The sequence below is a fragment of the Petromyzon marinus genome, chromosome 20, assembly GCF_048934315.1.
Source record: "Petromyzon marinus isolate PM22_M1 ecotype Great Lakes invasive population chromosome 20, UKy_Petmar_22M1.pri1.0, whole genome shotgun sequence".
In the NCBI taxonomy this organism is placed as follows: Eukaryota; Metazoa; Chordata; class Hyperoartia; order Petromyzontiformes; family Petromyzontidae; genus Petromyzon; species Petromyzon marinus.
In genome coordinates, this window is record NC_133686.1 from 6,550,056 (window position 1) to 6,568,614 (window position 18,559).

Genomic DNA, 18,559 nt, shown 5'->3' on the forward strand with positions numbered 1-18,559 from the left:
GCGGGCCCAGGTAAAACTACGTGGCCGGGAGCCAGAGCCATTCCCTGTATACCTTGGGGTGCGACAGGGATGTCCTCTGGCTCCCACATTATTTAACATCTATTTTGACCACGTAGTTCGTGAAGCCTTCAGTAGCCGTACCGGGAGAATCTCCATTTGGTACAGATATAATGGGAGGCTGATCGATGCCCGGGTGCGGTCAAGGGATGGCTCCCTATTGCTCAACCACATTATTTATGCCGATTATTTGGTAATAGCTGCTCATTCAGAGGAGGAGTTGGAGACGCTGCTGCTGAGACTGGAGCGTGCCACTAAGAGATGGGGCCTTACCATCAGCCCCACCAAAACTAAGCATCTGCCTGGGTATTTTGTACCAACGTGTGTTTGGGTTGTACCTACAACAACGGAGGGCGGAGGAGCGACGCTCACAACAACGAGTGGAGTGCCGGGTGGCTAAAGCACAGCAGGTTGGCATAGTAGGGGGCACAGGTGGTGCATCAGCCAGTCATCTCAGTCATCTTAGTCAGTCGACCCGTTGCACTTGAGTCTGCCCCGTGACCTCCTGCCAGCGGGCGTTCGACACTTCACGTGGCCTCAAGGTGCACATGGCCTGGCACAAGCGTCGTAGTGACGTCACCGCCACTTAGTGGCGAATGGCGGTTGTTGTTGTTGTTGGAGCTGTGGTGCAGCGGTTAGCGCGCGGCGCTACGAACCCGGCGGGTCCCGGGTGTGATTCCCACTCACGGCCAATACCAGTGACGATTATCTGAACCGCTCCTGGGTGTCCCTTAGGTAGACTCAGTCTCCAATAAGTGCCTTGTGCGGTGTGTAGTGTTGGCCACCCCTCTTGTGCCGTGTCGGCCTCCATAGGTGATCATTAACAGCACTTGCCTTAACAGTCTGCTGCAGGTTATACGGGGGATCTTTGTCTTTGGAGCGATGGTGCAGTGGTTAGCACAATGCTCTATGAACCCAGTGAACCGATTTCGATTATCGCTCACGGGCAACACCAGTGACGATTATTTGAACAAGTTCTGTGGCTCCCCTAGGTCGAGTCAGTCTCAAATGGGTAATTGGTGCAATGTGTAAATATCGCCACTGGGGAGATAAAGGCGGCCGGATGTGGTGTTGCCCCCCCCCCCCCCGCCCCACGAAGATCTTGGTCTTTGGTTCCTCGGGTAGCAGTAGCGTAGTGTGTGTCACTGGGTAGCATAGTGGTATGCGTGTCACAGTGTGTGGATCGCCTAGTAGGGGGAGCGGTGGTGCAATGGTTAGCGCTATGAACCCGGCGACTCGAGTTCAATTCCTGCTCATAGCCAAATCAGTGCCGAATATCTGAACTGGTCAGGGGCCCTTCACGAGGTAGACTCAGCCCCAAGTGAGTACCTGTTGCAGTATGTGAACATCAGCACTGGGAAGACAAAGCCAGCCAGGCAGGTTGCTGGCCACACAGCGCCTCTTGTGCACTGTTGGCCTTCGTAGGTGCTTGCTCGCAGCACTTATATTTGGAGCCTGGGAATAGGCGCACCTTCTGTGTGGAATAAAGCCACTCTGGCAGGTGCAAATTCTCACTGAGCCCTGAACAACAGCAATAATTATGAGGACTCCATCAGCGAATGCACGCGGATGATTAAAAAATGGCTCAGGGTGTTGTTCACTTCACAGCGCCAGGCCCATTGTACGTCTGCCACGAGGGACGAATTTGGACAATTACCCACAATTACGGAAATTAGCAGACGGCGAAGGCTTTTTGAGAATCTGGAATTCACGCTGGGTGGCATGCTTTTGGCAAGTGCTCCCGCTGATGATTTATTTTTTACAATATATTTGAGCACATTCTTTATCTAGCACACCCTTCACAGGTGTTACCTTTGCATACAATATTTGTAAAAAAAAGATTTTTCAAATTAGTCTTGTTACATTTTTTTGCCTGTATTTAACTGTACAATATTCTGCTGTGTGGTTCATGTGTGTGACTCATAATCACAAGGTCGTCTCCAATCCATCCTTCGGGTCGATTAAATAAAGTGCCACTTTTACCGGAAGCTAATAGCTGCTGCACTGCGAGTTGAATCACCCTGTCATAAGGGTGTGGAATATCCAGCGCTGGCTCAGGGTTGTGCATAGGAGACAAATACCGCAGCGCACACTCATTGGAGCGACAACTTACTTTGACCCCAAGTCTCCCTTTTGCAAAAATGTAAACCGTTAAAAACTCACACATGCATCATTAACGCTGCCTCCTTATGAAAGAAAGGCGTGTAATTGGATGACCCATTAACCAGTGGCCATTCTTCATAGTTTTTATCTGAAGAATGAACAATTTTTTTTTATTCAAAGACACCTTGGTCAATTCACTGCTGGGTGAAGTCCTCTCCATTCTGTGTTGGTCACAGGGGTTGTTTGACCATACTGCACCATGCTGGTCAGTGTCGGTTGGTGAAATTCAGATTTCACTTCACACCGGTGTCAGCCGTGGCCGAGCTTCAAACGCAGGTTCAGAGCGTGGCACGCTGTGCCGCCTGTCATTTTTGCGTAACCACGTTGCTTTATTGGTGAATATGCCGCGTATTTATTGATTTATTTTCCGATGAGTTCACATGTTCTACCGCGTGTCGTTCGGGATCATGTCCGACGTTCCGCTCGATGCGCCGAGAGCTTCTTCAGGAACTGAATTCACTTGTGTATCTGTGACCCATCGGAGAGCGATAGAGCACAACCACAAAAACCTATGCAGTCGTTGTTGGACTCTGTCTATGCACCATTATTCACTGTTTTGGGACTCTGTGACTTCTTGTGCTTTGGGCAACTCTCTACCCTCACCGTACCCAATTATCAATGCCCCCCAACCTCCATTGAATGCAGTCGTGACCTCCGGGGACAAGAGGAGCGATGGGAAACACGGAGTCTGGAGCAGAGGATGTGGTGTTCGAGGGACCGGGAGCCCCGGATAAAGACCTGGACGGAACGATCAAGCTCAAGTCGTATGTGCAGCGCTCCAGCCTCACTGACTCTGAGCTGCCGCCCTTGAACGGCACCCACGACGCCCAGGTGAGGGCCGCAACCGATTCGGGCAGAGAGTTTGTTGGGGCAGTCCTTGAGAGCGACATTTCTGGCACTGAGTCGAGTTGTAGTTGTTGTTGTTCCCATGCATCTGAAATGTATTCTAATGAAACTAAACTATTAAACTAAACACTTTTTCACAATATAGATTTTTGGGTTAGATCGCGTGAAAATAAATTTGTCGGTAAACCCGCCGCCACTTGACACAGCCAATTAGCAAGGTTTGTCACGTAAACAACAGCAAATGTTGTGGGTTTACTCTCCGGCACACCGGTGTGCTGTACTAGTAATGAATTGGCATGTTTTGTTTACGTGACAAACCTTACTAATTGGCTGTGTCGGGTGGTGGCGGGTTTAATGCTACGTTTATATTCACACGATATAACCAAAAAAACTCTATTATGAATAATATTGGTCGTGAATGGGTTAAACTGAACTATTTTTTATTTTAGCAGGTAAGGTCCACTGAGGTATATAGCTCTTTTTCAGAAGCGACCATGCCACAAATGATAGTTCAACGAAGTAGCTTATCACGTGGACATTCTATAGCAGCCAAATACTCTCAAACACATGTTTCTAAAACCGGAGAACCCGGAGAAAAATCCACATGACCACGTGGAGAAAGACATGCAAGCTCCAAATATACGGGCGTCGGGGTCGTGATCGAATTCATTATTGCCACTGTGGTGCCCCCTAATCGTGTCGAATGTTCATCCAGAAAAGCCTCACCGAGCGAATGAGTCTCAAAGCTCAGTTCCTTTATCAGGGTCCTGCGATGGGATGTTTGGCTAATTGCCTCTGGGAGGTAAGCCCACGTGCAAGAGGGAATAACAAACAATCAAAGGTCCACACAGATGGGTTCTTGAACCCAGTTTGCGGTGTTTCCATCTTCAAGTGAGCTCAAAGCCCAGAAGCACATGCCTAAAGAAGAAGTTCAAAAACCAAAACCAGCGTCTATTATCTACTATGACACATGGACCAGAAACATAGACATTGACAAAGAATGTGAAACAAAAGCTGGAAAGTCCATAAAGAAGCATGGGGAGGGGCATGCTTGGAAAATAACACTGAGAGACGGGAAGAGGAACACACAGATTAGAGAACACAAGCAAGTTATAGACACCATGTGGGCTGTTCATGAAGGTGAATGGGCTTGGGGGGGAGGGGACGTCACGAGAAGGGATTATAGACTAGCGGCCGAGATTAACGATGGAATAACATCCAATGGAGGGAACGCAGCTGAGAGGATGTCCACCGTGGTTAATGAAGCTATGAAATAGCTTCATTATCAAGCTCCTGCGTCGCAGGACCTTGATAGATGATGGCTTGTGAGGAGGCCTTCATCGAGCAGTGGATAGATCATGGCTGATGATGATGACACTGGCATCTCTTACGAGTCCACACAATCGCCTGGGTGAATTGTGTTTCCATTCTTATCGAGTGCCTGTAACGAGCATTGGAAACTGTGATAGAGAAGGTGAGTGCGTGGGAGGGAATTTGAGCTGTTTTAGCTGAGGACCATCTGAGCGAATGAAAAGTTTAAAAAGTAAAAACCTACACACAGCTTGCGGAAAGTACTTCGAAATTTTGTTTGAGCAAAAGTCCGAATGGGTTTTCAAACAATTGTTTTCAAACGATAACGGTGCCCCATGCAGAGAGTTGCTGGCGAGCGAGCCTGCACCGTTTGAACCCTTTTTTCCGTGTGGTCAGAAAAAAAAAACTCTGCAGAGAAAATCGTTCCCAAACCTCCAACTCTTAACGCAATCCTCGGCAACTAAAAATACATTTCTCTGAAAAAAATCAATCTCTATATATCTAGAGATTGAACTTCTAAACTGGAAAACCCCTGGTGATGTGGAAGCGGTGAAGTGGGTGTTTAGGAGGAGGTGGTTTTGGGTGACATTGTGGGTGGGTGTTGAGTCCAGGGAGTTTGGGGTTTGAAGGAGGTTGTGGACATTTTTTGTTTCACTTATCAGCATTCGCCAAAACGTTCTGAGGCCACTTGACTCATTCCATTCAATCGCCAAGTGGAAATTCTCATTTTTCGCTGCCGTGAACTGAGGCGGCACTGCCTGGACATGCCCTCTTACACAGACTTCACAGTTATCTGAGCTCCATACATTGGACGTAACACAAACAAGCAGTAGCTTTATGCAATGATACATTTGGTCACAGCGACAAATAAAAATATGACTTTGCAGTTGTTCTGTAAAGTTATAATAATCCGGTACATTTGCTATTCACACCATTCTGAGAGCGCGAGGCTATCACAAAGGAGCAATGCTTCACAGACACTGTCTGCAGTATTTTTTGCAGTGGACGGATATTCGGAAGTCCAATTGAGTAATTCGCAGGCAATTTTTCGAATGTGGTCATTTTGGACCGTGACGCTGGCACACAATGCCCTAATTGTTTCATATGACGTCAGGGGATCTGCAGCGTCCACTGTGAAGCAAAAGGCGCATATTCGTATGGTTAATACACCCGCAGTATTAACCAGGGTGGCCTGACATGTTCGAACCACAAACCCCTGCAAAAGAGTGGCGATCACGCTACCACTGGGCTATGTGTAACTCTCTCCAACGTGTGTTTGGGTTGTACCTACAATTAGCACGGTTGGCTACGTGCGGTGCAAAAGATGTTCAACATACATACCTACCGTGTGTGGCCCTGCTCATTGTCCGACGTTTTGCTCCACGTGCTTCTTGTGCTTTTGGAACTGAATTGTTCTTCAAGCACTTGAATTCGGTTGACAAAACGACTTCACCACCAGCAGTGCCATTGACAACTGCTTGCTGGCTTACAAAGCCCAGCTTGCATCTTTTGCACGGCTGCCAAAGCCCATGCCTGCGGTTTTATTTATAAACTCCGAGCTGATGCGAGGATTGCAGTTGAGGTTGCCACCTCTGAGATAAAACAAAAACCTGGACGTATCATGGGAAGAAGATGAATATCTCACATTCTTACAGAGGAGGGGGAGAACAGCGTGAAAATGCATTGCCTTGTGTGGCTGTATTATTGCGCAAAGGACTTAATGTACCAGGAACACTCAAGAGATCTCCAAGAACAGCCACCTCAACAAGTAGGACGATCCAGGGAAAACCGGGGCAGGTGGCAACTCTCGGCTGGCAATGGTGGCAGCAGCAGCAGAAATGCCAGGGCGAGTGGGGGGGTGGGAGGCGGGGATGTAAGAAGCACCGCATCCCTGAGTAACACTGCCTCATCCTCAAGTATGTGCCTCTCCTCGTAAATTAGACCGCCCTCCCCTCCCCCGGGCTAGGAACCTCGCTTACTATCATGCAAAGCAAAGCCGTGGACGAATAAATAAAAGACTGAACCCACATGCGACCGAGAGGGCACTGAACAGGCCCAAATACACGGTGGGCTATAAATACAATTTTGTAAAAAAAAAACAATGTTTCAACACGTTCTTCAATAACACCGTGGCCTTAAAAAGGAACACTGTATGACAGGTAACGTTTCGGGTTAATTGCCTTTCTCCATAGCACATACAAAAGTAGCTAGAGAGATCACTCCGTGTCTGCTCCATGTGCGAAGAAAAAAATAGCCATTGGCCAAAATGTACCCTATTCTATTTTTTTTCCTTTATAGGCCACGGTGTTATTGACGAATGTGTTTGAGGGTTTTTTTTATTAAATCAATTGTGGTTGCGGACCACTGCGATGGCAAGCAGCAGCAGAACCAGAAATAATGTTGTTAAATTGCGATTTTAATGCCCTCGGGGTATTTTTTGGGTGCTGCAGCTTTTTTTGTATCGGGTTATTAGTGACTTAAGTCGTTGTGTTGGGTGCGGAATGGGAACCATACCAGAATGGTTGATATTAATCATCGTCATCTGACCTGTTTGTGTCAATATGAAAGCCGCATTGCCACCAGTTGCGTCACCTCATTGGACCTGGGCTAAACCACAATGCGTGGAGGGAACATTTGCATTGTTTTTAATTAATGTACTCACTTACGTACCAGCACACACGAACCAAGCACACATACACGACGATATTTTGTTACATAAATGACGATGCTAAGGACAGTGAGGTATTAATTAAATGACGTATAGAGAAAATAACTATACCCAACAGAATGTGATTCCCCCCTGATTGTTGAGTTGGTTTCACCCATTGCTTGTTTTGATGGGCGGGTGAGTCTAGAAGTTTCGTTTGGGCAGTGATTGACTGTGTACGTGGCTGTGTTCACGTACGTGTGGTTGTGTGTTCGCATGTGTATATGGGTGTGTGGTTGTGTTTTTACTTGTGTATGGGTGTGTGTGTGCTTGAGTTCACGCGTGTGTGTGGTTGTGAGTTTCACTCGATTGTGTGTTCACGTGTGCGCGCGCGCTTGCATTCTCACTTCCGTGTATGGGTGTGTTCTTGAGTGCGTCTGCGTTGCTGTGTCTGCTCGTGTGTGTGTGCGCACTTTTGTGGTCATATACGGGTGTGTGCATGGGGAGCGGTGGCGCAGCGGTTAGCGCACTGCGCTCAGAGGAGGGCTACCCAAGTTTGAATCCCACTCACGGGCAACACCAGTGACGATTATTTGAACCCGTCACGGGGCCTGATGAGTAACCTGGTCCAGTGTGCAGTAAACATCGTCACTGGGGAGACAAAGGCGGCCGGGCGTGATGGGTCTCTGTGCGCATGATTGTGCGTGCGTGGGTGTCGGTTTTTTAATGTTTTCCTCCAAAATGTATTGAGAAATATCACTCCACCCCCCCCTGTAACTTCCGTGTTCCATTTCCCCACTTGTGATAACTCCTCGGCTACCGTGTGAGATCACAACGCAGTCAACGTGGAGTGTTGTTGTGCCATTAACGTTGAGCCCAGCATTGCATGTTTACTTGGTATGCAACGTGTGAGAGAGATCGCATTCAACTTGCCGGGCTAAGCAACCGCGACACTTGACTGATGGCAACACGGGCGGAGGTCAAGAGAGACCCATCGTGGTCCCAAACAAACCAGATCACATCTCAGAATTCTCTCATCACCCACGCACTCCTGTGTGTGTGTGTGGCAATGTACGTGGGTTTGTGTGTGGGGAGCGGTGCTGTGGCAGTTTATCGCGCCGTGCGACAACAACCCAGCGACCTGAACTCGATTCCCGTTCGTGGCCAACACCGGCAACGATTATCCGAACCGGTCCTGGGCCTCCCTTAGGTTGACCCAGCCTCAAATGAGTACCTGGTGCGCGATGTGTAAACATCGCCACGAGGGAGACAAAGGCGGTCGGGCGTGGTGCTGGCCACCCACTCACTCGTGTGCCGTGCCTGGCCTTCATAGGTGCTCGCTACCATCACTTGCCTCAACAGTCTGTGAGAGGCTATACTGGCGATATGTTCCTTTGTAGTTATGTGTGTGTGTGTGATTGTGTAAGTGTGCGGTGGTGCAGGCTACTTACGTTTATTTCATAGCTCCCATACATTGGCGTAGCGTGGTTGGCATGGGACCCCGGTGCAAGGAATGAAATGGAGCCCCCTTTAACAATTTCGCCCCCTCTGTGTAGCCCAGCCCCTGGACCTTGGGCCAACATCATGCTGGCCCAAGGTGGGCCCCCTCTGGTCCATGGGGCCAGAGGGGGCCCTGGGCCTGCGGTGCCGTCGCTGCGTCTGCGCTCTCGTCACCGATAGCGCAGCGCATGCAACCCAGAACCCCTGGCTGACAGCCACTTCGATTTGACTTGCCAGTAATCGTCTTGGGCATAGAAAAAGCTCGAGACGGAACATCATTATCATCCATAATCTATGTCCGGCATTGCTGGTTAATGAGGACAAAGTGTCTCGGACGTGAGCGGTGATTGACGAGGTTCTCGACGCGTTTTGGGGTTTCACAACGGCTGCTGCTTTCGTTGTCGTTTCGCTGCGATCGATCGTCTCCTTCCCAACTTCATGACCGGCAGCGATCGGAGCCAAAGAACAAGCACAGCCTCGGCCCTCGGCTTTGGCAAAACATTGGGCGTGTAAATATTTAAAGAGCCAGCTCTCAGCAGCTTAAATCACAATCACTGTGCCGTTGAAGTGCAAGTGGATCCAGTGATGCAATGACCTGACCCCTCAAGTGAACATCTTATTTTCTCCGCATGGCAAAGGACACAGATTCCAACCCAACTTGCTCAGCCAAAACACATTTGATCCCACTGGACTTTGCTCCTCGCCTGTACATACCAAGCACTCTTTGTACATGTAGACACATGGTTGTCCTTGTAGAGAGATTATAGATAGATTGTAGATAGAATGTTGGGCAAGTTCCGTTTGCGAGCACCTATTCAGACCAGAATTGCGTATGAGTGGTGTAACCAGTGCCACACCTGGCCACCTTTGTCTTTCCAGTGCTGACGTTAACATGCCTAACTGGGTGCTTATTTAAGGCTGAGTCGACCTAGGCCGGGCCCAGAAGAGTTTCTGAAACCACTTGCCACTTAAGTTAGCTGTGCACCGGAATGAACCTCAGGGCGCCAAGTTAACAGCGCAGTCCCTAAAACACAGCGCCACCCCTCCCTCCAACAACAACAGCCCCCCTAAGTGGCGATAACATCACCTGAACTTCCGTGTGAAACTATGTGTGTTTTCAGGCCATGTGGCTTGTGGGTGGAAACCAAAGAAATTCCGTGCATCACAGGGCACATCTAGGCGATAAGGGTGAACAGAGATGACCGGCAAATGCACTGCCTGCACTCCCCACTGTGTCAACTTGCTGTGTCTTAGCCAGTTGGTGTGCCACTCGTTATTGGGAACTTCGCTTTTCCACCCTTCATTGCTGTAGGAGGGCGGCTGCCTCCAGCTGCCCAGTAGCGTCCTTCATGTGCCTCCACCACAGAGGCCGATCTTCACGTAACTGTTGCAGACAAGTCCACTCATCTTCAGGGGCGGAGCCACAGGGGCGGCTGGGGGGTCTCAGCCCCCCCTGAAATTTTGGGAAAGTCGGTAATTGGGATAACCGGATATCCGGCTGCTGCAAAATGCTGGTTGTCACCTTGTGCTGTCCTGCAGGCTGCCACCTTGTGCTGCCCTGCAGGCTGCCACCTTGTGCTGCCCTGCAGGCTGCCAACTTGTGCTGCCCTGCAGGCTGCCACCTTGTGCTGCCCTGCAGGCTGCCACCTCGTGCTGCCCTGCAGGCTGCCACCTTGTGCGGCCCTGCAGGCTGCTTGAGTGGCAGTCTTTCGAACTTATCAAATTTATTAGCCACATCAGCGGCTCCGACCTATTAATAAACTCCGCGTTCAAATCCAATAAAATTAGTTTTATACATTTGTGGCGCCCATTGGAAAACATAAACACTGAATATCTCAGAATATTGAAGTCAGCCCCCCCAAAGTCAAAATCCTGGCTCCGCCCCTGCTCATCTTCAAGTTTTTCTCTACCAAATCAGCCCATCTCTTCTCTCGCACGTGTCAAAGCTGTTTAGCCCCCTCTATCCACTCAAACGCAAACTGCTTGGGCATGCAGGCTACATGAGTCAGCCAATGCAACCGGAGGGGCCCACCGAAGGGACTGTGTACACACCTATCATGGGTTTGTGAATCCATCATAAAATCCAGTCTGGTTAATTCCAGGATGGATCGTTGGCAAGCCAGCCTGAAAGTTGCAAGCCAGTGCAAATGTTCCTGTATAGGGGGTACAGAGTTTGCAAGCATATAAGATAAAATGTGTAACTGTGGCGGATAAAACATAGAGCTGTGGAGCGACAGGTCAGGCAGCTTCCACATGGCGTTACGCAGCCGATGAAACGATAACGCCACTCGACTGGTTCAGAGTGAGATGCTACCAAGCTGAAGCCGGGCATGGGCACTCTCCGAAGACAAAGACACATAAGCACACATGCAAAAGACCTCCCCATTAGCTGTTGTAGACTGTCAGCATGAACCCTATTGAGTTTGCAAGACCTTTGCTTGCATGTGCCTGAACACCAGAGATCTCCCACGCATACAGAACATCTCCCATTCCACAGTTCTGTCACAGCCGTCTGTGCTGTCATCTCTTAAAGTCCAGGTTCAAGACCTTCCTTTGGCTATGACTGTCTCTTCTCTTAAAACAAAAATATGCGATATGTACAACACAGTTTATACATTGTAATAATCATACGTAACTTAGAGCTGTTCATCAATCTATCCTTCCGACGCTGTTGTTTGACCATACTTCACCACGCTTGGTCATTGTGGGTTGTTGAAGTGTGGGGAGCTTGCGGAGGTGGAAGGGGGGCAGGAGGGCCCCAGGACCAGTTGAGATATCACTCGCCACTGATGTTGTTAGCCGTGTTAACCATGGCTGAGAATCGAACTCGGGTCACCAGGATCTGTAAGCACGGTGCGTTCACCACTCGCGCTGCACACGGCTGCACACGAGCGCAAAACGACCGAGATACTCGCACGTCTCGGCGCACGCATCGCGAGCGTAGCGGCCGACTTTTGTTCGATGGACGAGTCGCTCCGCCGTCAGACGCTTGTTACACCTCCGCGCCGGGCCGCCGTGTGCATTCGCGTGGGGAGCAGGTGGGATCCGGCAGCGGCGGCGATGATGGCGGTGGCGGAGCGAAGAAAGGAAAAGTCCTCTCGGATGATGACAACGGCAGCGTGTTCGTCGACCCGTCCACCGAGGAAGGGAAGGAGCTGCTGCACCGCACGCAGGCGCTCGCCGCGCAGGTGCTGGATGACGGTTCCGGGAAGGCGGGGGGCAAGCTGCCGGGGTCAGCGCCCGGGGTCGCCGAGGGTCAGCCTGCCGGAACAACTGGGAAGGGCACGGCGACGCGAAAGCCGCCCCTGCGACTCTTCTCCAGGGACGCGCCTGGTGAGCGGAAGTGGAGCGGAGGGGCGGAGGAGAGACGCTTTGCTTTCAGTTGATTATTTGTGCGGTTGCGTTTATTCGCGTTTTGACTCGTAACCCGCGTCACCCGTTGGCAAAGAGACTGTTGGTCTGGATAGGTTCTTCCCTGGTTGAACGTGAAGGCTCTGCCTGTGTCTGTGTGTGTGTGAGATCGCCAACGCTCAGCCGCTTACACTTGCAGCTTTACTGTCAATGCCCACCGGAGAAGATTAACATTCTCACTGTGTGTAATAGGGATTTAGGATTTGAGATCGGAATTTGTTAATTCTGAAAAAAACATCAGTTTGTATTAACTTACGCGTGGACATATACATTCATTTTATCATTCCACTGCTGGATCAGGGGCTGTCCATACCCTCACCTTTTTTTTAACCAAGTTTCACCGCCCTGATCAGCGCCGAGTTGGAGAAGATGTGGAAGCATAGAAGTAGAGTACAACGTCGGATTTTTGCCGCACTGCCCTGCAGCCTATAACACCTGTTATAACACACTGCACTGCAATGCCAAACTTCTAAACCAATCGCAATACTTCGCCATCTCACTTCACAACTTGAATAACGATCCGTTAAAACAGCTCGCTAATCATCGTCGCAAAAGGAGTTTGAGCATTTGTGTAAGCTAAACTCTCCCGTTCTCAAACGAACTCGCTTTGACAGTGATGGGAATTTTATATCCTTATGACAGGGGCTTGTCTCTGTAAAGGAGAGCACTGTCTCACCGTGAGCCTGAAATAAATAACTAATGCACAATCACAGCCCTCTTTCAGTCCACTGCTGGATGACGACCTCTGCACGCTGTGCCGGTGTTCAACGATTCTTGACCACGCTCGTCAGTGTGGCTTGGTGAACAAGAGCTTGATAGCTCATTGGATTTCTCCAAGATAAATAAAGATTTTGATTCACATTCATCACGGATGTTAGCCACGGTTGGGAATCAATCTCGGGCTGCCGAATTCACAGCGCAGTGTGTCACCGCTCCCCTTTTAAACAATTGTTTAACCATGAATGCTAAACCCCAACCTTTAACCCTTGATCCCAAAATCCTAAAACTTTAACCTGAATGCCTTTATCCTTAAACCCTAATCCTTAAAGCCCATAAAATGCACTTATTTATATAATCTTCAATTATAAACATTGCTGCTTTCAAAGGAATTGAAATTAAAATCATTTGATTTTTCGATTTTCTTATTTAATTCCCTATAATTTATTTTGTGACTATAGTAATACAGTGTCATTTAATTACAACCAGTTGCGAGGCCACTAATTATGATGACCCCCCCCCCACCTTGCCCCAGAGACCCGATAATCATCATGATCGCCTGGCGAATCAACTCAACATTCGATTGTTTTTTTTCCCCGTCTCATCCGTAGCATTCCCGTTCGCATGCTTATTTTTCCCCCCATCACCTTTGTACAAGTGTTGTTCGCCGAAAATGTGACATCAGCGTCTAATCTGCATATACTTTGCATCGGTTGAAAGCAACCCGATTCTGGCGCAACGTGAATAGGTTACATCGTCATCCATCGTGAGCGAGAGTATCGATTCGAACGGTTGCATCAATGCGTCGGCACGCGCGTGCCCCCCCCCCTCCCCCCCCCGTGTCCCTTGGGCAAGGCAGAGCAGCCAGAGAGCGAACATCTGAACGTCAAGGTGTAGCCCCAACAGTTGCTCGCTCACACCACCGCCAGCAGCAGGGCATCTATAATTATTAGAGGGCAACCCCTAGACATCCCGCACTAAGAGGATATTCGGACCTACTCTTCCATCGTTGGCCGGACACCTTCGAAGAGGTGGGCGACCCACACTTGAATCCATTGTGCGGTACCTGCCAGTCGACGCTCCCATTTATACTGCTCACTGGGCGGGGGGGGGGGGGAAATTAATTAACTTGCCCCATTGTTTCAACTGTACGTATGTATGCTGAACTTTCTATAGCACCGTACGTAGCCAACCATGCCAATTGGACGCAAAAACGCAGTTCTAAAGAAATTAATTTAGATTTAAAAGTGCATAGCTCCAGTGGCTGCCTATATCGGAAGGAAGAGCATTCCAAACGGCCGCAGAAGCGCATCTGAAAGCGCGCGATGCAGTGACCGTCTTTGTTCGGATGGTTAGCCAAAAGCTGCTGCTGCGAGGATGACTGGAGTTATGACTGGCGCACCTAGAGATCGAATCGAACGGGCGACCTCTGGATAACCAAGATAATCGAGTCCAGCGTGAAAACCATTCTACCCAAACTTGATTTGGCGCTTTCGTTACTGCAGGAATTACTCTTTGGTTTTTTCGGCAAAGTCACGTAGAAGTAAGAAATAATAATAAAAATTACATAAAAGCACACGACGTTTCGATTGCAACGCAAGCAATCATCATCAGGCATAGAAGAGCTAAATTTAAGAGAGAGAGGAAACACAGGTGACATTTGAGAGAGAGAGACAAGACACATACACGGATACACAAACAGAGACAACGCACAGACACAGACTTGATACCTCCCCGTAGAGGTGGTTCAAACTTGATTTGTCGGGCCAGCGTCTCCGACAACAAGTGGTTCGAGTGTGCGAGCAATGTGCCTGAAGCGCAGAGTTCCCACAGCGTTGGCCCCCCGGGCGTGCGAATTCCCTTTCGGCGTGCGGTGTCGCCTCGTAGGGGTCGCGGGCCCCGAGTCCCCGTGCGGCGAGGACAAGGCGGACGGCGCTGCGCCCGTCCCCGCCGAACGCTCCCCCCCTCTCTTCAAGCGGCTCTTCTCCCGCGACGCCCCCGAGCGCGACGACAACACCTTCAAGAACAGGCCCTCCGAGTCCTACGACCTCGAGTCCGTCGAAGAAGGTGAATCCGGAGCGGGCAAAGAACACGATCGCGCGGAATAGTCGTTCAGCGTCGTCGTGCGGAAGGTGCGCGGTGCAGCGAAAGAGACAGGCGGACGGTCATGTGCCCCTTCACATGTATCAGTAGCTTTTAAAACAAATGTGTAGGTGTGTGCGATTGTGCAATTGTGCGTGGGGGTGCAAGCTACTTAAACTTAAGTATTTATTGTATTTATTGCACAACGCATCGACCGTACGGCCTCCTGGGAGTCCACAATTTCAGCAGCAATGATTCAAGCCGAGCAAACTTTTGCACCAGTTTCCATTGCACGACGATTGACAAACCCTGCAAATGTAAACCTCGTGGGTAGCCGGTTGTATTTGCAGCATGGTGTGATGTTCAAATATTGTTATTATAATACGATGCACTTTCCCCCCTGTGTATGAAAGCAAATCTGAGTTGTGTAACGCTACTGACCCCAGTCACAAATTACGGGTGCGTCTTTTTCTTTTCCTGGAGCCTCTTATAATCCGGAGGATATGGTAAAAAAAAAGTATGTGGCAGCCCATCGTACGGATGAGATAACGTGTTCTCACATGACGCTCACCACTCATCAAGTAAACCTGACATCCGCTACTGACCCGGTTCATAAACTCATGACATCCGCTACTCACCGGTTCATAAGCCCGAGTGGGAAGCTCATTGAGATTCAGTGGCTTCTCGATTCCCCCCCATCACCCAAACCCAACCCCCGAAGAGCGACAATAGGGCCTGATGAACGCCCTTCATCACTGTTTATCTACTACTGGGGTTTGTTGCTTCGGTCAAACATTTTCGCCTTGCTGTTCCTCGTATGTTTGCCGCAAACCTTCTTGTGTGCTGATGTTGCTACTCCGAGGTCTCTTTTCTAACGAAAGAGAGGATGCCAATTTCCCCCCCCCCCTAACTGCGTCTTTGTTTTAACGCAGCCACCGTGATATTGCATATCTGACATGGTATGCGTGTTTTACATAACGTGGTTTTTTCTACACATATGAAATCCTTACCATGCGGAGGGCTGATCCCTTTTCATGACTTGGCTTTTGTTCTTTTGTTTGTGCATTCGTGATTTTTTTTCGGCATGCGTTTCTCATTTCCCAACATAAAATGCAGCGATGCACCCCCCCCCCCCCCCCTTCTTGGTGGAGTGATAAATACATAAATAAACACAGCCAAGAATTATTGGAAGCCAAAGCCAGTACGTGTTTGTCAGAAAGGCTGTGTTTATTTGTGTTTAGTTCTCTATGCGCATGTTATTGAAGCTACACGCAGGCAGAGAGAGAGAGAGCTGGCTTATCTTTGCTGCTGCTGCTGCTACTTGCATGAGCGAGCGGTTCAAAACGACGTCAAGAAATTCCACTTGTGAAGTGCGTTAGCCCAGCATTGTCCGATTGATTGCCTGAAAGCGGCAGCAAATGTGCGGAATGTAAAATTGTGAGCCTATGCATTAAATGCCGGATTTTCCCATTAATCGTGAAAGTGTGCATTCAACCCCGTTCCAACAAGCCCCGCGACCTACACGGCTTACGGGAGGCCACCGTCAAGCAGCGGGTTGACAAAAGGGCCGGACGTTTTTCGTACGCAACGAACTTCGGCTTCACGCCAGATCATCTCCCTTGCAGGGGTTACCGCTTGTCTCAGTGTCACCTGACCTGGGTAAAATAAATCTGCAGTACAACGTCGCATATCCGAGTCTTGAGGTACAGGCAGACATGTGAAAAGGTTGTACGGTATTTGCGAACGTCTACAGAAAATGACCGTTATTACACCGTGCATAAACACTGCACTGTGAGCTGATAGTGATGGCCACCTGCATGCAACTTTGTACTCTTTACCAGAAAGCCGCATGTAGTGCACGTCATATTATCAGGCCTGCTTCCTCAATCTCCGTCCCTCCTCCCACTTGGGAAGTTTCTAAATCCGTGTCCGGTCTGGTTGTCCGTGGAAGCAGAACAGCGATTAAAATGTAAATCTCACCAGCCCTCTTTTGTTTTCTCAGTCCCGTGCAGCTGCTGCTGCTGCTGCTGGCTTTAAGACTCAGCACTGGCCCATGTTAGTCCCTGGGCCAGAGCAGCAATTGGTACCAGCTAAAGTAGGAATACCTGAGTGGCGCCGATGTATTCACGAATGGCTGATACTGCTGAATGATTTGGTAACCGACTCGGTTTTAAATGTTTATCGCGCAATCCGTTGTTGTTGGTCACCTAAGTAAATTGTGACCCCGAATGCTACGCTACCTCTGATGGTACCGACGAGCACAATGCAATATACCTGCTCTGGCCTCATGGACTACTACGTGGTCCAGTCGTGTGCGCAACGCGTGATGCTGAGCGGCGGTCACTCTGGCGCAGGGGTCGGCAAACTTTCAAAGAAGAAGAGCCATTTTTTTCTTTGACCAAAATAGTTTGAGAGCCGCATCACCCGCAGAGCTACTTGTACACAATCGCAGCAGGTGTATGGCAGATGACAAACAATACACTTGGACTGTACATTTTGTTGTCGCCGAGACATTCCGTAGTGACCCATTCCCTGCCGTATGTAATAAATTGTTTATTATCTTTGCATTAAATTATCTTTAAAATGGACGGATTTTTTTTTAAACGACTGCCCGCATGCGGCTCCGGAGCCACAGGTGGCCGACCTCTGCTCGAGCGAAACGAAACAGAAAGCTTTTGACAAGCGTCAGTGTAAGCATTCATAGGCCGAGGGAGGATGGAATGAATAAATGTGTTAATTTATAATGAGGCAAGGGCCAACCAGAACAAAAATGTCTTCTTTTTTTTCCCCTTCCCGATGAGTACATTTTAAATTATACGGCACAGCTTCGAATTATAACGTGTGCATCGCACGAGAGTGAATCGGTTTCGTTTTGCATTTCAAGGACCCAAAGCGAAAGAGAAAATACAGATTAAAGACCCAATTAATATTGTCAGCAATGTCATCATCGTTACCATCAACGTCATCAGCCACGATCGGTCTACTGCTGTATGAAGGCATCCCCAAGTCATCACCATACCTCATGGTCCCGTGAGAGAGCAATCTGTCTACCAGCTGCACTTGATGGGGCATCGCGTGTGTTTGACGAATGCCAGGTCACCTGGTAAGAAATCGGGGCCACAACACAGCTGGGTGTGCACTGCACAAAATGCCCCAAAACAGCACGCCTTACCCTTACACCAGGCCAGAACAAAGAATACATCGTCTCAGTGAGTGCCTGCACTCTATGGTAAGGGCCGGAATGAGTTTGATCATGGCCTGGGGCCGTTAATACCTTCAGTTAATTCCCTTTAATGTTTTACCACCACTCACGCTAATAAATACTCCATTAATACCCATCTTGGTTTATTTCAGGTCAAATTCTTTTTAAAAAATGTGAATCAAAGTTAAGATGAACAACACCGCTTTCATTTTGGCACATGACTGGCAGTAACAGACCCTGATGCCATGGCTGTAATGACGAAGTTATCCTCCATAGGATATATAATTGTGCTTAAGTATTGCATTTGAACCGCTATAGAGCAGTATGTGTATATATTGGGGGGCCCTCAAAATACGAGGCTTTGGCCTACAGCCCCTGAAGCCGCTGCACTACCTTATCATCACTCAACTCCTCACTGGCAGTGGGTGAGTTCACTCCTTTCAATGTATTTATTTGTATTTTCAACAACAACCACAACAACCACAGCAACATATACCACGAGACAAAAGCCAGAGTACACCACGTCCAGACATTGAGGGTAAACATACTGAACAATAGGTGCCCCTAGCTGTGATCGAGGGAACAAGGGAAATAGTAAACCAAGTGAAATGAAAGGGAGGGCA

General features: G+C 49.1%; 1 protein-coding gene across 12 annotated transcripts in view; it reads left to right on the forward strand.

Moving 5' to 3' along the window:
- The window catches only part of LOC116944158 (uncharacterized), a 258,499-nt gene that overhangs the window by 8,150 nt on the left and 231,790 nt on the right, over window positions 1-18,559 (forward strand). For all 12 annotated transcript variants that reach the window (XM_032957638.2, XM_076068274.1, XM_076068273.1 and 9 more), the window contains exons 2-4: window positions 2,866-3,051; window positions 11,563-11,857; window positions 14,540-14,719. In XM_032957638.2, the coding sequence (XP_032813529.2) occupies window positions 2,893-3,051; window positions 11,563-11,857; window positions 14,540-14,719 (634 nt within the window). In that variant the 5' untranslated portion in view covers window positions 2,866-2,892. The remainder of the gene's footprint in view (window positions 1-2,865; window positions 3,052-11,562; window positions 11,858-14,539; window positions 14,720-18,559) is intronic.